This window comes from Liolophura sinensis, chromosome 3, assembly GCF_032854445.1.
Source record: "Liolophura sinensis isolate JHLJ2023 chromosome 3, CUHK_Ljap_v2, whole genome shotgun sequence".
NCBI lineage: Eukaryota > Metazoa > Mollusca > Polyplacophora > Chitonida > Chitonidae > Liolophura > Liolophura sinensis.
In genome coordinates, this window is record NC_088297.1 from 18,891,452 (window position 1) to 18,917,355 (window position 25,904).

At 40.4% G+C, this 25,904-nt stretch overlaps 3 protein-coding genes across 4 annotated transcripts; all 3 read right to left on the reverse strand.

The window, feature by feature from the left end:
* Window positions 1–2,802: 2,802 nt before the first annotated feature.
* Window positions 2,803–9,402, reverse strand: LOC135463545 (myosin regulatory light chain 12B-like). The gene is made up of 4 exons (XM_064740804.1): window positions 9,169–9,402; window positions 6,132–6,276; window positions 4,739–4,979; window positions 2,803–3,613 (listed from the first exon to the last, which is right to left on the reverse strand). Exons 2-4 carry the CDS (start codon window positions 6,231–6,233, stop codon window positions 3,402–3,404), a joined length of 555 nt encoding a protein of 184 aa, XP_064596874.1. The 5' UTR covers window positions 6,234–6,276; window positions 9,169–9,402; the 3' UTR covers window positions 2,803–3,401.
* A 4,650-nt stretch (window positions 9,403–14,052) lies between these two features.
* LOC135463769 (zinc finger protein OZF-like) lies at window positions 14,053–18,248 on the reverse strand. Of its 2 annotated transcripts, none has more exons than XM_064741198.1 (2): window positions 18,191–18,248; window positions 14,053–16,969 (listed from the first exon to the last, which is right to left on the reverse strand). In XM_064741198.1, exon 2 carries the CDS (start codon window positions 16,943–16,945, stop codon window positions 15,371–15,373), a length of 1,575 nt encoding a protein of 524 aa, XP_064597268.1. In that variant the 5' UTR covers window positions 16,946–16,969; window positions 18,191–18,248; the 3' UTR covers window positions 14,053–15,370. The 2 variants fall into 2 exon arrangements, with proteins under 2 accessions (XP_064597268.1, XP_064597269.1); XM_064741199.1 differs by lacking the exon at window positions 18,191–18,248 and adding an exon at window positions 17,361–17,699.
* A 5,089-nt stretch (window positions 18,249–23,337) lies between these two features.
* LOC135463442 (gastrula zinc finger protein XlCGF71.1-like) lies at window positions 23,338–25,891 on the reverse strand. The gene is made up of 2 exons (XM_064740702.1): window positions 25,861–25,891; window positions 23,338–24,130 (listed from the first exon to the last, which is right to left on the reverse strand). Exons 1-2 carry the CDS (start codon window positions 25,889–25,891, stop codon window positions 23,379–23,381), a joined length of 783 nt encoding a protein of 260 aa, XP_064596772.1. The 3' UTR covers window positions 23,338–23,378.
* Between the last annotated feature and the right edge of the window lie 13 nt (window positions 25,892–25,904).

Genomic DNA, 25,904 nt, shown 5'->3' on the forward strand with positions numbered 1-25,904 from the left:
GATTTGACAGATACTATTTACAGTGTAAGTACGGGGTATATATAGTGCTTCGGTATAAGTTTATTGTATGCCGTGCGTATTGAAACGATAAAACGCAAGGTTTTGCTGACACAAGGCTTTAGAATTAAAGAGTCCTTGAATATGTATACCTACACACACACATACTCATGTCGACAAAATGGAGAGAACCTAAAGTAAATATACTTAGAGTTTTATGACAAAAGCCGCTGTCTCGATTTTCGTCTATCACAAACGCACTAGATCGTGACGTTGAATCTGCTATTCTTACAAGCCCTTTTGCATATAAAACGGGTTTTACAGCAATCTTAGTATATTTGTTCATGCAAGCAGACGTGTAGTCAGATATATATGTGTCCGTGACTTTTTTCTCGTTCCCAATTACAGGCTCAATTCTCCTTACAGCGCATGCGTCACCAATCTACCTTTCACTTCACTGCCATCAATAGCAAGTTCTATACACAAATCTTAAACAACGCCGAGGTCACTGGGTTCACGGTGATGAGGCAGGAAGCGATGTCAGAAAACACAATTCGCCTCAACATTTGTCTTAAATAACACTTTATACACATGCATTCTCTCTACGTAGAGTATGTACAACACGATTCTAACAAAAACCTAAAACAATTTTATTGATGAATGGTGAGTAAATAGGTCCGCGGGAGGAGACAAGGCTATGTGAGTCTCACGGGCTCCAACGGTCAAGCTTGTCTATTGATGGCATTGATGTAAAACGAAAGGTAGAGCAACGCATGCGCTGAAAGGAGCATGTGTAGAGCCCCTTTGACTGCCGATGACTGGGGTTGGTCAAGAAGATGTGATTTTTGAAGAATGATTGAAGGAATGGTGGGAGGGAGAGCGCGTACACTGGGGAGCCCCATGTGGGTGGTACGCTTCCGAACCTCAGGCAGTTCAATAATGCCTAATTTCTTTCTTATACAGTCTAGTGCTGCCTCACTGCCCTTACAGCATGCAAAGTGATGTTAGAATGTATTTCTATTATTGCAGAAGATTATTATGTTAAATATTGCACACATATTCTATTGATTCAAGCACAAAGATTGCGTTAGAACAACAAAATGCTGTTTTGAATATAACACAGTGTTATGTTACAATAACAGAACAGCTAGCATTTTATTAGCGTTCCTAACCAATGAGGTCGTCAGTTCGAACCCAACTCTGGCTTGTTCTACTGTGGATTTCTACCAGAATATTTTTCAAGTAAAAATTTACATTAAAATTTTGCCCCTTTATTTTAGATGTTTTCGGTTTGAACATAGTCCCTGTGCGTGTAGCATGTTTGAATCCACGCATCGCTGATATTTCTGACCACTCCGCCAAGTTTCCAGAGTCGGATCGAAGAAACAGAAGGATATTGCGCAATGTTTGGTAGTAGAGGCCTATATTGTCGTGATACAATTGTGCACACTTCCCAATAGCACTAGTAACCACGCTCTTACCCCAGTAAGTTCCGTTTGATTCATAGCCATGCTTGGCATAGAACCTCAAAATTCATAATAAAAGTTAGACTGTTAGAACACTTATTCCTCTGGATGAGCTCTGGCTAAATGTCAAACCACACAGTGAGAAATTTTCTTCACTTCTGCGGGTTTTTTTTTTTTTGGATACTGTCACTTTTCTCAGGATATTATCAGTGCATGTATCTTTTCTTTGCGGACACTACTTGTATGGTTTCCTGCGGAAATGGCGTTGGTTACATGTGCATATAGGCATTCAGTATACACTTATACAGCTTACTACATACAGTGAGAAATGTAAGCCCACATACATCTATGTCTACAGTCGATATGAAACAAATCTGAAGATGGGAATGTACTAAGATAATGATACTAAGATAAGATGGTGCATATAACTGCTCCAATAGATAGGCCGATACTAATTAAAAACTACAACATCCACGAGCTACATAGCTTCGTTTGGAATCTTTTAAAAAATCTGTCAACTAGCATACTCTGAATTCTAATGAAATGGGCAATAATATACATTATATCGAGAAAACAGGGGTTTAAGTGCAGGTCACGCGGGTCATCATGAATCAGGTAGAGATGATTATAAGATATAATTATATGTATGCAGCTGGATTTTAGATGCCACGTATAGATTAAGGGCACTGTCCATGAAAAGCATTCACATGAATTCCTTCTTAAAACATATGAGTAAAAATTCACGGATGTACATGTATGAGGGGACATTCCTTTGTCGTGCGCGAATGGAACCGTGATCTTGCCGCGTCCCGCAAGGCGCGACATAACGGGGACGAGGGCGATACCATTCGCGCGCGATTTGCCCCTCCTCTTGCCGCAGACCGCAGGGCGAGATGTCCACATCCGGCTTCCATACTTCAACAGTGCCGTGGCGTGTTCTACAATCGAGTAGCACATGTACATCCGCAGGCGCAATGCCTAACCACGAAGTATAGTAGGGTCGGGTTCAATCTCGGCACTGGACAGGGAATTTTGGGGATTCTTTTCTGTTCGTGGAGACCTTGGTATTACTATGCAGACGACTTGTGTTACAGTTTGTGCATTCTTACGTTCTTTGAAGTCAACTTGTACTAACATGGCGAGTAAGCCATTTCGTCAAAAGTGATGAAGTTCGTTTACTCCGGGCACTCGGGTTTTCTCCATCCATAATGCAAACCGCCACATTAGAAGGGAAACAATTGGTCAAATAAATCGTTTCTTTAGGAAATTTATCCTTGTACCTGGCGACAGATCAATTTTCTAACACCTATACGAACTTGACAGTTATCATTAGGCCTACGTGAAACGTTCTCATTTACGAAATTGTATCCCAATTTAAACAAAAACTTAAAAAAAGAATGATAGCTGGAAAAGAGAAAAAAAAAAGAGAAAAATAGTCTCCTATGCGGAGACAAAGCCTGTTGAATATAGCTTTGCCAAGAGTTATGACGGCAGTGCCGAGGTGATTAGCGCGCTAGCATGACGTAATAACACAGGAACCTACCAGCAATGCAGTCGCTTTGAATTTCCACCAGCTCTGCCCAGTTTTCTCCCCCTATAATGCTGGTCGCCGTCGTATCAGTGAAATATTTTTGACTACGGCGTAAAACACAGATCAAATAAATAAATACATAACCACAGTGATTAAAGCCATCATGCAAACAATTCATCAAGTAGATAACTGTACGGATGCCGTCGTGGGATTATTATTTTCATAAACCGAAAATGTAATTTACACTTCAACGACTGACAATGACTTTAGCCACACTCAACAAATCTGCATGTCGACGGAAAATGTGCTGGAATAAAACAGATGATCAGAAGTTACAAACTCATTGCACTTGGTTTATTATGTAAACACGTATCTAAAAAAAAAAACAATCAGAGAGGACTACGTCATCATGCCGACGGCTCTTGCGCAGGAGGCTTCGCAGGGGGGTCATCGTCGTCAGGGTCGCGCGTGCCGTGTTTGATGGTTCGGGTGAACTCGTTATAGTCAAAGTTTCCCGAAGAGATGGGAGCGCAGTGGAACAGAGCGTCCACCATATCCTGGCTCCAGCGATCACCCATTGTAGTTAGGCACTCACGGAGGTAGTCCTCTGGAATGACACCTGAAAAACAAACAATAAAACACTCCGTGTAACTTTACATACGTTATGTAATATCCATTGAAAATAAAATGTGCAGTATGCTTTGTTTATATATAAATATTTACCAGCGCAATAAAACAGCCTGGCACGACTTCAAATCATTGTTATACGCCATGGTCTTATGGTTACATCTAAAATATCCTTGGCATGCAAACCGAGAGGACAGATTCTAAAATTGATTGCTTATAAATCTGAACATCCATAAGAACAAGTGTGCCAGGGGTCCAAATTGTGCATATAACGCTGATGCAAATATTATCCCTATTAGTGCGCCAGTGCAGCGTAAAGACCCAGGAGTCGCTGTGAGTTCAAGTCCAGTTCATGCTGGTTTCATCTCCGGCCGTACATGGGAAGGCCCCTCAGCAACCTGTGGATGGTCATGGATTTCCCCCGAGGTTTGCCCGGTTTCTTCCCACCATAATGCTGGCCGCCGTCATAAAAGTGAAAGATTCAATGGTACGGCGTAAAACACTAATCAGATAAATAAATAAATCAACTTCTGAACAATTGTTTCTACGATGTAAAAGCCTAATTGGTCAAGTTATAATTATAAATGCAGTTAATATTGAGGAACTTTTCCTTTAAAATATAATTCTGACCAAATCCTTTGTGCTGACAAATTTGTAGTACTCATGCAGTACAAGAAAACAATTGCCAATTCGACTTTGCACAAGTTGCAGATGCTGGGGAAAAGCTGCACTTTTACAAATGTGGATTTTTTCTCTGAAACCTCGAACATTTTCTCGACCTTTCATTCGATCATTTATTTATATATTTGTACTCTGAAAAAATTAATCTGTTAAATTTAACAGAAAGTCTGTTCTTATATTCAACAAATATTCTGTTATTCTATGGGAATCGTTATGTTGAATTGATATAATATGTGTGTTATATTTAACAGAATAATTTGCTACGATAACAGAATAACATTCCAGCATCACTCAGATAACAGACTTAAGTTTAACAGATTCATTTTAGAGTGTAGAGTTCGTGTGTATATTCATTTCACCTTTTGTATTCCTAATCAAACTATCGATCAACGTAAAATTCAACAGTGTTAATGACAACGACCACAAATGAACTCACCTGTATTCCTTTCGTCGAAGCAGGCGAAAGCGTTCTTGATCACATCTTCTGGATCTGTGCCTTGTAGTTTCTCCCCGAACATCGTCAGGAACATGGTAAAGTTTAGCGGTCCCGGCGCTTCTTTGATCATGCCCTCGAGTTGCTCATCCGGGGGATCCTTGCCAAGGGAGGTAAGCATTTCTATCAAGTCCTCCTTGTCGATGAAGCCGTCACGATTTTGGTCTATGACGTTGAAGGCTTCCTGGAACGAGATGAAATGTCCACATACTACACTGTATGCATGATAATCCATCTGCTCAAATTTATAACAATTCGAAACAAATCCGATCTCAATGCCCCAGAAAGACCTGAACATAAGTTCCTGTGACATGCTGCCCAACTAAAATAGGCAACCCAGTAAGTTAAACATTGGTATGCTACTTTTGTTGTCATTTGTTATTGTTGATCTGTGCGCATGACGGCAACGCACGAGTTCACCTTTCAAAATGGAGCTCGATGGTATGTGTATGAGCCTGTGTTTGTGAAGATGAACCCATCGAGTGTCAGGAATTCAATGTGAAAATGAATTCGCAAAACCCGTGCCGCCTTTCGGCATAGATAATTTATGAAAAAATCAGTTAACAAAAGTGAAGCTTTTGATCTTAGACGATTTTCAGTTAAACATATTACTCTTCCAAGTGGCCAAAAATAATACATGTATCATATATGCTGTAAAAGCACAACCTGACTTTAGATGAAAGCGGGCGTTTAGATAATAACTTTCTTTTGTTGGTGTTTTACGCCGTGTTCAATAATATTTCAGTTGTCTGACGGCGAGTTTGTACAGCATGTCGCCACTGACCTGAGAATCCCAATCTCACATAAAACGACCTCATGAAAGGTGGTGTTATATGCTCCATAATTCAAAATTTGAACCCCACTGTCCTGTACGATCGGGTCCAGATATCTCGTCCAATGAAAATGAGGTTCCAATTTCTGTCTATCATCGCGAACTTCTCTCGATCAATCATTAGCGCGCTAATTCGAATACTTTTATAGAGGGCCTCTGCAAGCGCAGCGTATAGAACCAGGAGCCTCTCACCAATGCAGTCGATGTGAGTTCCTTTTTGGCCATACGTGGGACGGTCTTTCAGCAACCTGCGGATGGTCGTGGGTTTCCGCCGTGCTCTGCCCAATTCCCCCCACTATAATGCTGGCTGCCGTCGTATAAGTGAAACATTCTTGAGTTCGGCGTAAAACACCAATCAAATAAATAAACAAATCGAATAAGTATTTGTGGCCTTGTAATTGAATGAAATCTATATGCATTTAAGGGCTTTAAATTGGTCACATCAAAATGGTTCAATGTTATACGTGGAATGTTTAAAAAGTCATAGCAGGGGAGATAACTCACCTTGAACTCCTGTACCTGATCTTGACTGAACATGGCGAAGATGTTAGAGGTGTACCTCTGTGTGCGCGTGCGATGGCGCTTCTTGCTCTTGTGACTCGACATGATAGCGTTAATTTCGATGACGCCCTAATATGTCAGCAATAGCCTGAAATATGAAGATGTTTGTTTCCATTTTCATAATATACATGGTGTGCATGTTTTATGGCATTAATTATACTCATTCATTGTGTCCATACAGAGATAGCTAATGTACGAAAGATATCGCAGAAAAGAAAAAAAAAGGAATGAACAAAAGTATCCACAGGTTTACCATATAAAAATAAATAGGAGACTAAATGCGTTCAAACTTCAAAGTTCTGGCCTTTGGAGTATAAAAAAAACAATTTTAGTCACAATATATAGGCCTAGGCCTAGACACAATTTTATTTACTTAATTATTTATTTGATTGGTGATTCACGCCGTATTCAAGAATATTTCACTTATATGACGGCGGCCAGCATTATGACAGGAGGAAACCAGGCAGAGCCCGAGGGAAACCCACGACAATCCGCAGGTTGCTGGAAGATCTTCCCACTAACGGCCAGACACAATTTTATAAACAATAGGTTTGAGAAATCCATTGAACACAAACTGGTGATTTAAATGATAATGTTACACACACAGCCGATTCTGTCTCGTTATCCTGGACTTAATACTAGAACAGCTATCTATATAAGCATGCAGGCTGCTAATGAATTCTATTAGGGTCATACGTGACAAGGTCTTGCAGCAGCCTGCGATCCGTCGGGATTTGTTCGGTTTCATTTCACCTTATAAGTCAAATATCCTTAAATCGACGTAAAACTCCAGTCAAAGAAATAAATAAATGATTTCAAGAGGGACACCGAATTTTCTTGTGTTTATTTTTGTGTTTTTCTGTATAAAAGCTGTCAATGATAACAAAAATGTTTCTCAGTTGTGCTTTGATTGCAACTGTTCATAAATCCAACCTGGCGATCTAATTCAACACGATGAATGTACAGCCCCTCGGCCCAAGTTAAACTGAATTAGACACAGTCACGAAGCAGAGCGCCAGAGACTCTGGATGCACTGTCCATTCTTACAAGAGAATTATACTCACTCTAAAACTTGGAGTGAAGGCGTTTGATATAATAAACTTGACATACCAGTTTTTGCAGTAATAACTTTTGATGTTGACTGAAGTCGTCACATAACACACGGGATGTTACAAATGCTACAAGGCGAGTTAGGTACAGTATATTGTTCTCCAAGTAAGGACAATTTGCGGGGTCAAACTTGGAGCTATCCCTCCTGTGGTAAAATCTGCGAGAGAGAAGACCGTTTTGGTCTTTGTACGAATATAGGTCCAGATAAGATGTACCAACTGCAGAGTCGGTAGTTTCGGTGCAACCAATGGGGAATCTCGAGAAAAATAATAAATCAAACAAATAATCAAATTCTGTCGACATTCAAAGGATTTGAGTTGGATTCCTTGGTGATTAACGTGGGATCTAGACTTATATAGTTGTATCCGAATCAGGGGTGAATTTGTACATATATAGCGTTAGATTCCATTCACTCTTATGTGAAAATAAATGATCCTGACCCTATTGGTATCTCTACTCGTCCAGTCACAGGCATAAACAACTTTTCACCTGCATATACTTCAAACAGATTAAACCTCAAGGAATCCTTTACGGCAAAACTGTTTTTCAATTCCACCCAATTAAAAGTAATGTTTAAGTCGCTTTTCAACTCTCCTATGCAAATGAAATAGATATCACTCCGCCACGCAGCAGAGATGATGCTGTACACTCCCTGCACGTGCTATCGCCGTGAGGAGAATGGTGCTCGGCAGCCGCAAGCACAGTAAACACAGTGTACTCGCGTGGCGCCATGGTAACCCGACACGATAACGTGATTAGGGGAACCAGTTAAACCTCGACCCTTGCTGACTTGATGTAAAATAAAGTTTTTGTCCAATAACAAACATCGGCAAAATTTAAATGGACATACTCATCCATTTATACATATTTGGACGAAAGGGGGTACTTGTACGCCTGCATGAGAAAAAAATGTCAAACAATTTCTTATAGGCCTTGAGGTTAATTATCGTCACTAGAAATACACATACAGTGCCGTCTTTGTGAAAGGGGCCAGCATTGTTGAAGATCTACATATATACATGTGTGGTGTATCAATATTGAGTGATTGATTTATCGATTTATTGGCCACTTGTTCAGAATATTAATAATTTGCTGATTTGTTTACGTCAGTTGCATCTAAAAAAAGGTATTGAAAATTTGACCAAGTGTATGTTCCACAAGAAGCAGTCAAGGGCTATAACCTCATACGTTTATTTATGTGTTTTTTTATTTAATTGGTGTATTACGCCGTACTCAAGAGTATTTCACTTATACGACGGCGGCCAGCATTATGGTGGGAGGAAACCGGGTGGAGCCCAGTGGAAACCCACGACCGTCCGCAGGTTGCTGACAGACCTTCCCACAAACGGCCGACCTGATATGTAACTATACTGTTGACAACACATGTTCAATATGCCATGACAATTACATTAAACTTAACTACGTCAGGATTTCTATGCGTATTAACACGTAACAGGCTTACACTAGGCACGTAGTCTCGATTAGGAGACGTTGTTTGTGTACTATGTGTACATATATTCTCAATTTATATGTCTACTGTGCTGTTAATCCATTTGGAAATAAGAATAATGATTACCTAATGGTTATAGTAAGCCTGTACGCAAGTTATATTCTATGAAGTGTAGATATCTTGAAAAGAAACCCAAACATCATTCTTTAGTCAGCTTTTTTCAACAGCCTATGTCAGTTACGGGAATATTATTATTGAAATAAAATACCAACAATTAACAATTTAGTCAGATACGCGTCTCCATCCCATGTACAGGTCGACTGCAAAACCCTTTATAGACAGGCCTACGTGCATGTGATAACCAAATGGGATACCAGCACAATTTATAAAACAAAGGATATACAGCAGAATGGAACTTACCCTGGCCACGACGGGAAAACTGTTCTCCTCGTTCAAGGCTTCAGAACACCCAACTCTCCAAATCTCGTCCAAAACAATAATGGCTGATGTCGACGTCAGGACCAACAAGTGAACTCGCTGTAGTAGAGCTTTATATAAATAGCATGTGGCTGAGGTTTTCAATGCTTCCTTCTGCACCAGCAACGCAGACGCTGCGAGACGATGATGAGTCAAGGCGAGGCATCTTCCGCATCCTCCCATACACACATCTGGCTGTACTCACGCACGATGGAGTACGGGCTACAACATCAGAGGCGATCGGTACCCAGTAGGTAAACCTAGAATTGATGCCAGGCCAACATCTCTGCCACAGCCGCATCACACACTGTGGGTTTTAAACTCGAACAGCTGGAGTCCCAGATGGGTATCACTGACTTGCTTGGCAACTTACTAACCCTTCCACGTGTGACATGCATCTATGTTCACCAACCTGATCGAAGACAAGCGGCCTTCAACACACGATATACTGCACAAACAGCCACACATGCGCCGTCGACCACTTATTGTCATCAAGTCCCCATAAGTAATGAGAATGGGTGAATCTTCTACAAAATACTTGACCACACTTGGGTTTGAACCTGTACCATCGTGAGGCAGATAAATGAGCTAATTTCCTAGTAAATCATGAATACATGTAAATCCCTGATATATATTACAGGAGATACATATATATGTACTCTATATGCTCACTACTATGCTATGAGACTTATAGTGTATTTTATCTAGTATATAAATACCTACATGGAATTTATATGAAAATTTGTATGTAACACCCACACACAATAGGTGTAAATACCTTAACACACCAAACACGATGCCATATTTGCCTCATTTGGATACCAGACCCTATTTAAGATACATGTACCAGGCATGATGTTCCACTGAAAACACTTGACATGATGCCCCATTGAAGACACCAGACATAAAACCACATTGAAGACACCAGACATAATGCCATACTGAAACTGGAGCCCAAGGGCTGTGAAATGGGTCTATTGCTCTTCTTCTATTTTTATTTTTCTTGTATCTAATGACCAGTTGTCTCCTGATACAAAGCACTGGTCTTCTCCACCCAAAATGGGCCTATATCTGTTATTCTGTCTGCAATGGAGGTCCCTCCTCAGAATGACATGACTTTAAAGAGAAAATGCATTGTGTCATATTATGATACACTGTAAGATTACAGTATTATCGTTATCGTTACACTTCCTGAATATAGCACAGATTCTAGTGTTGATAAACGGCTGAGACCACTGCGGGTTTCGAACCAGCGACCTCAGAGTCAGGCACCAAATCGCCAGCAATACATGTCAACTCGACCAACAGGCCTTCCAGAAAAATAGATGGTAGTTGGCCGGTAGACTTTACACCGAACATGCATTACCCCTCTGATGATCACAAATGACACCACTCCCTTAGGTGCATATATAAGACAGATACAGATGTCATTTAGAAAGTGGATAAAGTAACAGTATTATCGTTAATAGTGTGTAATCCCTATTAACGATAATACTGTTACTTAATCCACTTTCTAAATGACATCTGTATCTGTCTTACTGTAAGACTGTAGACATTCCCCCCACTACCCCCCCACCCGAGTCTTTTTTGCAACTAAGTCCTTAACCGTTCTATTTGTTCGGTTAGTGCGAGTATGAACATATTCATTATTTGTACCACTGCCGTATAGTTGTATTTCAAAAGTATAAATATGGCAACGACACATAAAATACATGTACAATCCGTCAACCTTTCTTCGATCATGTAGCAAACGTAATGAACAGCTCATTCCACAAGCTAACAGATTTAACTTCTTAAACGGACCATGACAAACTTTGTAAACTTTGAGTTTGTTGACATTCACGCAGTTAAGATCAACTATTTGGCAGTAGCTCAAGTGGTCAAGCAGCGCTACAGATAATTTTCAGAGGTAGTGCAGTACTCCCTACTTTTCCAACACGGGGATTACTGGGTAAGACTACCGCAGTAAACATTTTTTGAGAATACTCAACACTTCACTATTTTAGGTCCCCAGCAATACACCTGGAAAGTATGAAGTTCATTGAGTGAAAGGGGGCTGAGAAAATCGAAAGACAAACACGTGCATACATGTGCATACGGTGAACGTATATAGGTCTACATACAGACCTACCGGTACAGAAATTCTTGTAGTTACATGTATTCTATGTATGTCGATTGCCCAGATTTACAACTTATCATAACATTCTAGAGTGAATTAATTATTTCAGCTTAATCTGAGTGACGCACATAGGCCTACATTTATTTAGTACACCTCAGCCTATAGGCCTACTGGGTTTATTCTCCAGCAAAAACTCACTCACTGACAACTTTATTCATTTTGTGTTGATAGCGGGGATTGCAGTATTATTTTATTCTATGGTATCCTGCCTAATGCGACTGGTAATGTTTTTTTCCTTGTCGAAACATTTCAGTACACACGAAAAACTGCCGTTTTAGGATCAAGTCATAATACGCTTATGCTAAATCCAGGCCTACATGTCGTTTCGTATGCAGCTGACAGTCGGCGCATGCGCGCCGTGTAGATGGGGACCATTTCGTAAATGACAAGTGAGCGGAGATGCTGGACTTTCTTAAACATGGATCTCAGGATTTTAACAGTCATGTTCCCTAGGATCCTAAGCATTGTAAAGGAGCGACTGGGCGGGCGTGGTAGGTTAGTAATCGCCTAGTTTCCAAAATTTTACAATTCTTCCAACCGGGGCGAAGGGGACCCAGCCAAGAGTACGCGAGCGTCAGAACAAATAAAAAAAAGCGTTGCGTAGCCATCCAGGGTTACATTAGAAGACAAAAAAAAATTTTTTTGCGCTTTTTTTATTGGCAATATATTGTATAAATCCAAAGTGGTTCTAAACACTGGCTGTTCTCATGATTTCATTGCATGACACCAGACATGATGCCACATTTAAGACACCATACATAATGGCATGTCCCACTGAATAGAGGATGTCTCAATGAAGACACCAGACAAGACACATCATTTCAAGGCAACGATCTTTTTTAAAACCTCTTTTTGTTTACTGACATATAATCATAAGTAAGTTTTTAAACTGAAATGATTCTGAACTAGACAAAAATAAATATCCAGAAAGTGCAACTTAAAATAAGTATAATATTGGTACGAATTACTTTCCTACCATCACCAGTCTATTTTGGGTGATACAGGTCAAGTTGTTCCTGTAACTGGACCCATGGACAGTTTTGGATAGAGAGCATTTTCAGCAGAAGAGAAACAAGAACATAAAACAACTGTAAATGCATCAGATTTATTCTTCACAACTCACAACTCAAATTACGTGACAAACTTCTCCAAAAAATAAACTTACAAATTCCATATAATAGCAAACATAATTACAACCGAGACAAATTCTGTTTTAAACGCTTCAAGGAAAAAATTATAATAACTGGTAAATATATTTGATAACCATTCACATTTCAAAGCAACTATTGTAGGCAACCATCAGCCTGTTTAATGAAAGAAAATCAAGGTTTCAAATGTGATGTATTTAGTTTTTCATGCATTAGGCTGGACTAATCAGAGGTGCATTTAACGTCAAGTCAAAACTTAAATCTTTAACCCATCTATATTCTAATACAAAACCCAGTGGGCTTTCAAGATCAGATTTAAGCTAACACCATGTAACACTAGTTTTAAATCCCAAAGGAAAGACAAGAATAGTATCAAAAGTTTTTATGTACATGTACAAAATTAAATGGCATTTACAATCGCGAACAAGTACATGTGCATATCACAACTTCAAGCAAGATAACCATGGTCAAATTACATCAGAAGAGCAGCCCACAATGCAACGGGGCTATCACTCATAATCTCCCGGGAAAAACAAACATCAAATGCACTAGGATCACAAAACAGGAAGCAGTCCACTTCGACCATCATGCAGAAGATGAGAAAATGAATCAGATTGATTGGCCTTAAATATGACATCAACTGAGATATGGCTGTGTGCATAAGCCTGTTGTGTTATGTTACATATTGTACACATCCATTCAGTTATAATTACCCTTGTGGCTTTTTCATAGTTCTTTGAAAACCGTTTTCAACACGAAGTTGTACAAAGGTGAAATTCTTCATTTGTCTGTTTCCATTTAAACACTTTGAAACAACTAAAGATTGTGAAGATACAGAATCGACGCTGATTGGCTGACAGTGCAGATAGGGTTGCCTGGGTTAAACCGTGCAGCTTTGGTCATGCTTTAACAAATCTGCTGAGGATAGGTATAGCTTAGACTTGCCTATCTCTAACACTGTCAGCAAATCAGAAACGATTCTGTATACCTTTAAAGAAAGAAAACAATTAATATCTATACATATACAATAACAAAATGTAAATCAGTATTAACAATATTATCTAAATTGTATTCCCCATCATCCCATCCTTTGTTCCCACAAAAAAATAAGCTCTTTTGTCACATAAGGGTTCATTGTGAAGTCATCAAAGACAAAAACGTTAGCCAAAATCTGTCGAGCACCAGTGTCAAAGGTATGTTATGGGCATAAATTAACCATTGAAAACATGTCCAAACCTCAAGGCAAATTGTTAAACACATTTTATCTAATGTCAGGTATACAAAGGGAAGAAGAATCTTTTCTATGAAAATCAGCTGAAATTTCTAGTCCACTAGTGTATGCCCAAAACCAAATTTAGCCAATTTAGTCAAAGGTTAGGCACTCTGAATTTCCGTGTGACATTAGCTGATCAGCTGACAATCCTCATCCCTGTATACACGTAGCATGATTCTATAAGGTAAAAGTTGTCTGAGGTCTGTAAACATACCAAAAAAAAAAAAAAATGAGAAACTAGTGAAGCAAAATTGAGAAATTCAAAGGATAATTCGAATGAAGAGAGTACCCTAAATAACCTATAAGTTGCTCATTTTCCCAGATTCTGGGAGTTTTACTGATTTTAGAAAGGTGCTTTGAGAGATGTTTGGAAGGTTGGAAAATGTACATTTTAACACCAGAAGTAAGATCTCACGACAATTATTTGCCTCCAAAAATGTTATTGTGGTCGAATTTTTAGGTCATTTAGGGTATCTATATGTATGCAGCCAATATATCGTCTTCAGAGCACAGCATCATTTCAAAAGTGCATCTAGTCAATATCTGACCTTCACAAGAAAATATCTTCAATAAAAGGCATAAATGGAACACTGAAATGGTCATCTGGGTATTTTCAAGCATCAATCAAGCAAATTACATGTATCTATTCCACAAAATATTCACCTACAGCAGTCAAAACAACAAGCACAAAAGTAATGTAACGGAAAATACTCTGTTAAATATTCCAATATTCATTTTTAAATTCTGCAGCAGTCCCAAGAAGGAAATTTGTCTTCTTCAAAAAAACAACTGTCAGAGTAAGAGTAAGAGCAGACCTAATTTAAGTCAGCCTTACCAAAACGATTAGACCAAACACTTCAAGTTTCCTTTTAAGTGAAAAGTCTCAAATGAATCTGGCACATGACGTATGAACCGACATCTGTTTTCTTGTGAAGGAAGTTGAAAACTTTATTCAGGACCATAACATCAGGCCAGCTACAAATAAATCCAGAAGGCTCCTTATATAGTTTTCATATTATTTTTTTTACATGTTTGTGTTGCAGTGAATGAAATGCAATTAAACATGAATAAAGTTTGAGGTTCTTCTGTGGACTTTTCTGACAAGCTCAGACGGAGAGAAGTCAACGATTTCAGATGCTAAATACGTTTTAATTGCTACTGAACGTTATACCGAAAATCCGAAATATACATGTTGAACTTTGTTTAATAAATACATGAGTACCTGTAATTAATGTGGAAATACAACGTGCAGTACTGCATGTACATTTATGTCTGTATTTCATAAGAAAGTACATGTCTAACAATATATGTGTGTTTGGCAGGGAAAAAAAATCTGTGATATTGCTGTGCTTTAGTCTATTCATTCAGGCCCAAAAAGTTCACTGTAGAACCTCAAATTTTTTGGCATTTCTCTTTTCACTGTAAAAAACGTGAAAACAAAACCATGACGACCATATGTGAAATCCAGATGGAATGGTCTTCTATTTACGGCTTCTATCAAATTGCAAGAACTGGTTCATTCAATTTGGATCACACTGAAGAATTTCATACAGACTTTCTTCGTTCTTGACGCCTTGGAACATTTGGCATAAGGTCCATAGCAATGTAACTTTCACTCCTGTTTGGGAAACCCTGATCTTCCACTTCATCCACAGCATTAGTCCCCATCTTCGTGACCTGGCTTGTGAGTCTATCAATATCACTGGTTTGAGTTGAGGCATTTCGGGCATCGATGTCCTCCAAATCTGAATCGGAGTCGTCCGGCTTCCCATCATCGAGGTTCGCATAATCATGAAGAGCTTGGTTCAGCCATTCACGGTTACTCTGGCCGGGGTTCGCTTGCGTGGACGTTGAAGTGCTGCGTGCTGCTTTGCTCCTTACATGCTTCCTCTGATGGGTCATCAGTGCTCGCTTTGATTTTAACATGCGGAAACATGTCGGGCATTTATACAATCCTGGGGGTGAGTCTTTGTCGGAGTGTTTACTGCGATGCGTTTCCATGCTGTCTTTGCGCCGGAACAGTTTGAAGCAAAAGTCGCACTCATATGGCCATTCATCTGTGTGGATCAGAATGTGGTTGCGCAGTGACGGCTTCTGACGGAAAGTCTTATGGCAAAATCGACACTCAAACGGTCGGAAATCAGAGTGAGTCTTCATATGCTGGACCAAAGCAGTCTTGCGTGGAAATTTTTTCTCACAAGTCTCGCACTGGAATGGTAAATCTCCAGTGTGGAGACGTTCATGGCTGATCAAGTCTTTGCGTGCGATAAAAGAGCGGCCACAAAACTTACACTTGTGAGGCCGGTCACCCGTGTGAATCTTTCGATGAGTCGACAGACCTGCGTAATCGACAAAACGCTTGAGACAAAACTCGCATTCGTAATTCCTCTCTCCTGTATGCCAGCGTTTGTGTTTGGTCAGGGCGCGAGCTGTAGTAAAGCCCTTTTTACACAGCGTACACTGGAATGGTCTCTCTCCCGTGTGGGTCCGCATGTGAATCACCAGACGGAATTTTTCCTGGTATTTCTTGTCGCACACACTACACTGGTATGCCATGTTGCCTGTGTGCAAACCTTCGTGTCGCTTAAGATGGTCGATTTGCGCATAGCTATTGCCACAAAACTCGCACTTATATGGCTTCTCACCTGTGTGGATCCGGATATGCCTAGTCAGGTTGCTAGAGCTTGGAAACATCTTCCCACAAGTTTCGCAGCGAAAGGTCTTCTCTGATGAATAGCGTTTCTTTTTTTTGGTTCCAGTGCCGCCGGCGCCCTGTGTTTGAGTTACACTGGTCTTTGTCACATCGACGGTTTCAGGCGGTGCCATTATACCCTCTGTTATGATGGCATTGTTTTGCACCAAACACTGGGGCACCACTTCACCATGCGAGACACCATCCAAACTGAACTGCGCATCCCCGGCCACTGCTGCTGTCTCACCCAACAGCTGTTCCTCTGTGATCAGCTCAACTGTTTCCATTGGTTGGCCTTTGTCATCGGTGCTCGTCTGGGCGAGTATCATCAGATTCTGAACATCCTCGGCATTCATCAGACTGTGCTCTGCAGTGGTGACTTCTGTCCCCCCCTCAGGGGAGACAATCACAAACTGGACGTTCATCATTGAAGCTGTGCAGAGTTACCAAACCTGACAACATAAAAACAGGACATAGGTATTACTCTATATATGAACAAGCTGAACATAGCCTTTAAATTTGCATTTTCAAATTCACAAATTACAAATTTACACGTATGTAGGGATAATGTACACCAAGGGCACTGACATGTAGTTAGTCTTACTGTTTTGACGATGGGCAGTGACAAAAATCTAAAAGTGTCTAAAATGGTACGTCTAAATGTCACTGCTGTCTGTCTAAATCTGCTTAGTAATGCTGTTTGTCAGAAGGGATTGTTCTCAAAATGAGAAATCTTAATCACCAGAACAGCACAAAAAATTTGAAAGACATGCAATATATCTGTATATAACAATGAATTCTACTTCACTCATGATAACAAAGCTAGATGCCTTTGATACATACTTGCTCCCCATGTTTATAACTTAAACAGTTGATCTGCAGGCCAAACATGACAGACTGTCAGCGATGTATCAGAACTATCTGCAGGAACTTGTGGTACTCCAGAAATGTCGACTCAGCTTATTGCAGGTGCAGGAGTACCTACACGTACACTGCGTTGAATGGAACTAATAGAATGAAGGCAATGTATTTTTTTTTTCAACTATAAATATGTTTATATTTTGTTATTGTTTTAAAGTATGTTTACCTTCCCAAAACGCAGGGCTAGATTATCGTTCACTGAATGGAAAGGAGGTGAGAGTTTGAAACATGCGCCAGGTTTATTTGAAAGATAGGGACAGACTAAGTGTTACGATAAATGTCAAAACATTACAACACACTACTAGCTGCGTGAAGACTAGCACTGTAGCAGTTGGGCCTACACGACACGTACATGTAGATGAAAGATTTTCAGGAGCTACATGTAGTTGCCACATGCAAAATGAATGGCATTTTAAAAAGGCCTCTCCACAACAGTACATCGCAACAGTTGCTTTAGAAAACTAAATAAGAGTAAGACATACACTGTCTTTCGTCACTTATACCGGTATTCATTTTTAGCACAAAACACGTGCTGCAGTCTATAGTTGTTGTTGTTAACTCTCCACGCACTTGCGGCCTTATAAAAACTGCCGCCATGTTCCCTACCACGGAGTGCAAGATTCAACAAGCGACGCTTTCTTCAAGTCTGTTGAGATTTTTTAAGCAGCGCAATTGGTGGCGTCAAAATATCACTGGTGTGCAGGGGAACTCAGCCTGTCAAGAAATATTATTCACAAAAACATTCATATTACCTCAGTAATGCTAAGGAAATTGCGATCTCCGTGTGACTGCCCTTTTCGACCTTGGAACAAAATGGCGAAATGGTGTGGCACGGGAGAGTGCTCACGAGGGAGCAGTCCGTGATTTTCAGAGACTGTTGTGAAACTCAATGGTTGTCTCCCCTGAGTTGTAGATGACGGCGAAAAGTGTGCACAATTATCCAACTTATTTGGACACACCCCAACCTAATGTCGCACCATGCACATTAACACAAAGAAGAAAGTAATGTGAAATGAATTTGTAAGTGCCTCATTAGTGTTGTCAGCTTTCTCCTGCTTTCTATTTTTTTTCTCAAAGATTGCTATTTTTTTTTACAGTTAGGCTAGCCGCGCTTAATACATTTGGTGATAACAATGAATTCCACTACCCCAGACTGGAGACGAATGAATTTTTAAAAAGTATAGAAAAAGGAATTTATATGGAAGCCGATACCGGCCATGTGTACTTTCGTCCTTTCTGCTGATTTTTTTTAGACCAGGGGTGCGTTCCATTCGTCGATATGACCGCTACCGGAGGACACAGTGTGCCGTTACAATGTTGCGGAAGTCGAGACAGGTCGCATGGGGTAAGGCGCTACAATACATCCCACCGACTCCACCGACGTCAGACTCGGTGCCGGCAGTGGTGCCACTAGTTTGGTACAGTGGCTAATAGAACGCCACGTCAGTGGCCACTGCCTCCTTTAGCGGCCACCAGAGAGCGAATGGAACGGACGAGGAAAAAGTGCAATAGGGTAGGCTACACATGTACGTAGATTTCGTTTTGTGTTTGGTCCCATTGATTCCGCTGGCAGCTTTATAATTGTACAGTCGTATAATGATATAATCGTATATACCGGCCAAATGCTAAGTTTGAGCATGCCTGGTGTTGAAGGAATACAGAATCGACGCTGATTGGCTGACATTAGGTATAGGATTTCCTGGGTTAAATCTTGATGTCTAGGCCACGCTTGAATGTACTCTACCTAAAATTCTCTTGCACAGCAGCCAATAAGAATCGATTCTGTATCCATTTAAGCTCCCGAATAAGATCGGATTCGTTAACAAACTGGTTCTATGGCGCATGGCTTTGTAATTATATAGTGCTGTGTAGGAATAAAATGTCACATGTACATGTAGGTCCATTGGAGTTTTGAATGCGGGCGCCTCGATATGGCAGAAATACTGTCCACGTGCACGGCGTTAATCCACAATCATTGTTTTTTAATGAATTGGGTGGGTTTCCCCGGGCTCTGATCGGATTCCTCCAACCATAATGCTGAACTCCCCCCCCCCCCCCACACCACCCCCGACACACACTCATCGCCGTAAAACAACAATCAAACAAATTAATTAACAGCGTTCTTGATTATTAGAAATGTTCATTACGTTCTCAAAAGACAAGTCGTTCTAAACAGTGTGCTCTTGTTTTTCTATTGCTTATCATTCTTTATATAACTCCAGTTGTGCTCGTAAAGACGCTGCGTAGCACATGCAGACTAGAATGGTGTGCTTTAGGCAGATTGGAATTGACTTGTGTGGGCGATCATGCCCATTTCTAATCAACGGTCTTGATTTAAACTAGAAGTTATTGAAGGCATTGGGGACTGGTGAATGAAACTGGTCAGCAAAATATATCTGGAAAACATGACGTAAACAAGCAGATGCTTGGACTCACAGCGGCCGTATTGGTGAGAGGCTCCAGGGTCATTACACCGTCTTGTCACGCTAACCACAGAGGCCCCAGATGAAAGAACGTGGAAAGTTATTTACAAAAATGGTCTTTAACACTTCTTTCTTTTTTCAGGGGAAAAGAGTTGACAATATTTTAGTATGATGGGTATTTGGGACCACTTCTTAGTGTATATATATATATATATATATATATATATATATATATATATATATATATGTAGTCTTTGCATAATATGGTGTTCTAAATAAAGATGAATGTCAAATAAATTTATTTCAATGGAATGTTTGTACCAAATTTATTTAAATCTCTCTAAAGATAAAATCGACAAAAATATTGAAGACCACATTCACGACTAACTTTTCGCACTCTTTCATCTGAAGTTAACGTGATTTTAATGTTTTCTTCACCTTTAAGTCAGGAGGTATGTCAACTATACCTGGCTAATGTAGGGTGGTATAAGTCGAGTCCACCCATAAACATTGGCCGTCGTCATACAAGTGAAAATTTTTTCAGCATGCCGTTGAAAACCTATCAAATAAACAAACAGACAAATGTATTCAAATGTTTTTATTGTATAACAGACCACCATTAGAACGTCCAAAATTATACAAGAATTACGGTATTTTAACAACACATGTCCACTAAACAAAATGCCAGTTGCTCGCCAAAAATATATATGGTTCACTCCGGGCATTGCCTTTGTGCCCACTTATAAAACGGACTTCCGTCGAACATGTACATGTATATGTGAACAGTTGTAAACACTAATTAAATAACAAATAAATAAATACTTGTACATGTTTCTCTCACAATCGTGTAATATATGTATATATGTAGGCCTATCTTCTAAAATCGTGTAATTTTTAAGTAAAAAAGGAAAACTAAAAGCAGACACTCCGTAAAGTGATTAGCTGCATGGTTTGGTCTATATTCCAAATTTCACATGAACATTTTATCGCTGATCATTTAACAGTATCAGTGACATATATAAGGGAAGGTCCATTCTCCCTTGGAAAAAGATCACACTTAGGCCTACATCTTCTGCAGCGAATTCATTAATCGACATCGACTCAAACAAACAAATAGAGCACTGGCGTTTCAAATGATTCAATAATGTTAACAAGTATAATTAGTAATCCACATTAACAACCAATATTAACAATTTAATTAACAAGTCATTCTAAAACGTAACAGAGTACAGTAATACCTGGAATGCTCAAATAGCATAATGTGGGCAAACAACTCTCACCTTACCAATATCAATTCAATTAATTTTTGGCTTTGAATGAAGTCCATAACGAAATACTAGGTTTTCAAATAAGTACTATATTCGGTAGATGATATCATATTTGACATAAAGACAAGATCCAAAAACTTAACAAACCGTAATAAAAATTGTTTGTTTCCAGCTAGGATTTATATAGTAGTGTCCAATCAGACCCAGCCATTGGAAGCATTATCTTACACTCGAAAAACCACATCTCCTACCCCATCCACACCACTCCCTTCATACTCCGATCCCACCCACCCTCAGAACAAACCCACCAGAAGTAATCTCCAAGCATGCATTCAGTTATTTTGATGCATCCATTCACACTCTTTAACACTGCCTTTTTGGCCAATCTTATCAGCTTTAATTTGTGCACTGTCCACTCTTACTAAATTCAATTTATTCTGATTGCTTCGGGTTTGCACCTTCCCTTCATACACACATTCCCACCCGGCTTGGCCCTTCCATGTACATGTTCCTAATTCACTACTAAGCCCTAGCTTCTGCCATCTGTAAGCCCTGTCTTCTGCCATCGGTAAGCCCTGTCTTCTGCAATCGGTAAACCCTGTCTTCTGCCATCTGTAGAAGCCCTATCTTCAACCATCTGTCTGTTATCATACATAGCATTACTTATGTAGTACAACTTCACAAAAAAATCACTTTCCTGACGAGTCATCACAAAAATACCTTTGGCTCCACTCACTTTTTTGCAATTTGATAACATCTCATAAAACACTACAAATACATCGTTTCATTCCTTTGCAGAAACTTTCAGTTAATTTCTTCCTTGCCTACAACCTTTCCTCAAAAATGAATTTTCTTGCACCTAAAAACCACAACTCTAAACTGTATCAGCTTGTTCTGGGTTTGTACCCTTCCCCTCCATCAATAAAAAAATCATTCATCACCCTCTAAGCTTGTTGTATTTCTTAAAAACAACACACTTCTGTACTTAGCGGCCTGTCACCCTAGCACGAATGCATTAATTCGTATCTTCCCTGCATTTTCTTCTACTCCTCTCTACTATCCTTCATAATACCAGCACTTTACATTCACTCAAACTTCCTCACTTCACTCTGGTTTTTGCGTTTTCCAGTTCCTCTATCTGCTGCGCGGCTTGTATCAACTTGCACGTCACGTCCTGTGTGCTTTGGTTGACGTCAGCACTGTCAGCAATGACGTACTGCACACTTGTTCCATCACCTGGCAATGCATTTTGGGGTATGCCCAGAAAGTTAAGGGACGTACCATCTTGAGGAACTATGTCCAAGAGCAGGTCGCCACTCTCCATTTGCTGCTCTGTTGGGGGCCATGCAGCAGTAGTACTGTCCACATTTCCTGTCGCAACAACCTGGTACATAGTACCGTTATCTGCCACACCGAATATCTCTCCATCCTGTATAGTATACACACTCTGTGCGTCTGTGAAAACATGGGTCTCTGTGACTGGCTGCTTTGGGGCAGGTTCCAGAAGCCCGGTCAACAAAGACCGATTGTAAAGGCTACTATGTGCGGCCTCCGCTGCCAATATTTTCTTCTTTGGGGGAACGAGGAGTCCTGGCCTTGATGTTGTAGTCCTAGACAAAGCTTGTTCAGAACCAGCCGTTAAAAGATGCCCAACCGTTCCATGCTCAACGTTCGACGATAATGGAGCACTGAGTTCTTGAATTATTTGGCACTGATTGGAGTTGAGTTGTGTAAGATGTGTTGCCTCTATAGGTTGACTAACGACTTGGTGGGGATCCAGTAGAGTTGTTGCTGTTGTAGTTGTCGTCGTCAGTGCGGATTCAGCTTCTCTCATGGATTCGCTTCTGTGGAGTACTGGTGACGAATCTGGATCAGAGGAATCCCCTGAAACAGACTCGGTCTGAAAAATGCCGCCTTCGTTGTGCTTCTTCATATGCATCTGAATCTCTTCGCGAGTAACGAAAAACTGTCTGCAAAGATCGCAACTGAAGCGCGTGTAGCCCTTGCTGTCCGAAACGATGCACTTGTGAAACATCTGACAGTGCGATGTCAACTCAGATTGGCTTCGAAAACTCTGCAGGCATGTACTACAGTAGAACAACAGTCCGCCGCTTTCGTCTGCCGCTATAGGGGTCTGGGACGAACTTGTCTTCTGCTTGGCTTGTTTCCACTCTTCAATAATGGGTACAGTGTGTAGTTTCCTGTGGGCATCCACTGCCTCTTGAGTTTCAAAACGCTCATAGCAGACATTACAGCAGAACTCGGGCAAAGTTCCGTCTTCCTCGGCGTGTTTTTTGTAGATGTTCCGTTAGTCGACGTTTCTTCGAGAAACCTCTTTCACAGACGCTGCACCGATAGCGGTAATCGCCGGTGTGCAGGCGCTTGTGACTCTTCATTGTTTGCTGGTCCGCGAACCGCTTATGGCAAACATCACATTCCCAGTTTTTCTCTCCCGTGTGCGTTCTAATATGACGCACTAAACTGTTCTTCATCGTAAATTTTCGATCGCACAAATGACATTCAAACAAGCCGTTAATGTGTACTTTGAGGTGTTCGACATAGCGGTATTTCGCCGTGAATTTCTGCTCGCACACGCTGCAAACGTGCCATATTGGTTTTTGCCGTACGGACAAAGGTCCCTGGACAGTCTCCTCGTGCACTGCGCGTATATGTCTTTGCAAATGTTCAGGCTGTGTATAACTCTTGCCGCAAGTTTGACACCAATGCGGCTTCTTTCCAGTGTGCACGGACTGGTGCCGTACCAACATGCTTGGAGTTGCAAAGCTTTTGTTGCACAAAGTGCACCGATGCTTCTTTCGTGCGACGTAACGAGGTCTTTTGGGTGGATTCTTTGCTTCCAGAACCCGGAGTTCCGCAGCCAGCTGCGATGCCTTAACTTTGTCTTTCACCACCAAAGCCTCCATTTCTTCATTGCGCTTTTCAATTTGCGATCGCACCAGATTGAAGACGATCTTCTTCTCAGGTCCATCTTTGGGATCGGCTAAAATACATAAACAAACCATGTGAAAAGTCTGCAAGATTTTGACTAGGCTAACTAATTTATCATCTGTAGCCATCTAAGGTACAAAATCATGAGTTTCACTTTTGCATCTCTAGTAAGAATTTGGCACAACGCAGAGATTATTTGTATTGCAGTTCTGGGAAATGTTTTATTTAGGAAAAACTATGACCAAAGTTGACTGGAGTTTGTAATGAACCGTATTACTAATAATGAACCATATTACTTATAATTGACGATAAACACTTATGCTACCATGCTACATGTAATTATTTTGATTGCAGCATGAGTTGTGCAGATCACATCTTCTAGCTGACCAGTCTAACCACATCTTCTAGCTGACCAGTCAGGTCATGTCTTGTAACTGACCAGTCAGGCCATGTCTTGTAGCTGACAAGTCAAAACATTTATTGTAGCTGACCATCAGGTTATGTTTTGTAACTGACCATCAGATTATGTCTTGTAACTGGCCAGTCAGAACAAGTCTTGTAACTAACCATCAGATTATGTCTTGTAGCTGACCATCAGATTGGATTGTAACTGATAATCGGACTATGTCTTGTAACTGACCATCAGATTATGTCTTGTAACTGACCAGTTAGGCAATGTCTTGTAACTGACCAGTTAGGCAATGTCTTGTAACTGACCAGTCAGACTATGTCTTGTAACTGACTAGTCAAATCATGTCTAGTAAATGACCAGTCAGACCATGTCTTGTAACTGATCAATCAGACCATGTCTTGTAACTGACCAGTCGGGCCATATCTTTTAAATGACCAGTCACGCCGTGTCTTTCAGCTGACCAGTCAGATCATGTTTTGTAACTGATTAGTCAGATCGTGTCTTTAACTAAGTAATAAGACCAACATCTTGTAACTGACCACTAAGGCCATGTCTTGTAAATCAACAGTCAGACCATGTCTTTCAGCTGACCAGTCAGACCATGTCTTATAGCTGACCAGTCAGGTCATGTCTTGTAATTGACCAGTCAGATCATGCCTTGTAAATGTCCAATAATGTTCCGTCTTGGAAAAGAAGGAATGAAATGGGATCTAATACACTGTTTCTTCTCCTCTTAAGCCATGCTGTTTCATTACTGCCCAGTGGGTAGAGCTTTCTAAATGATCAGTCAGGCAGGATGTTGTGACTGACACGTCAATTGGAATTTTATAACTCCAGACTTAGCACGCCTAGATTATGCTGCGATGGAGCGTGAATGACAACACACCTCAAATTCGATTTCTTTATTTATTTATTTGACTGGTGTTTTAAGCCATACTCAAGAATATTTCACTTATACGGCGGCGGCCAGTATTATGGCGGGGGAAACCCACAACCATCCGCAGGCTGCTTACAGACCTTCCCCTGTATGGCCTCAAACTTAAAGGCATGCATTATAATGCAAAAGTCAAGTGAATAAATTTTATTTTGAGGTCAACTTTTAATATTGTAACTTTTTTCTCTTACAGTTTTTCAGGAGTTCAAGCCATTCAGGTTTAAATTTAAAAATTCAAACATTCACCCCTAAATATTCAAACTTGAATTGCCACCGTATAGGCCGGAAATGGCGGTTTGATAGCTTGAACCCCACATTGCTGCCAGCATGTAAACAGCTATATTTTTATTTTTAATATTCCACACAAACTCTGCCAAACATATGTATGCTTGTGTTGCACTTTGCCAAAGACTATTCTCATCGCTGCCACTCTTACCTGGATGGGCCTGTTTACGATGTTGCTTCATCAGCTTCACAGCT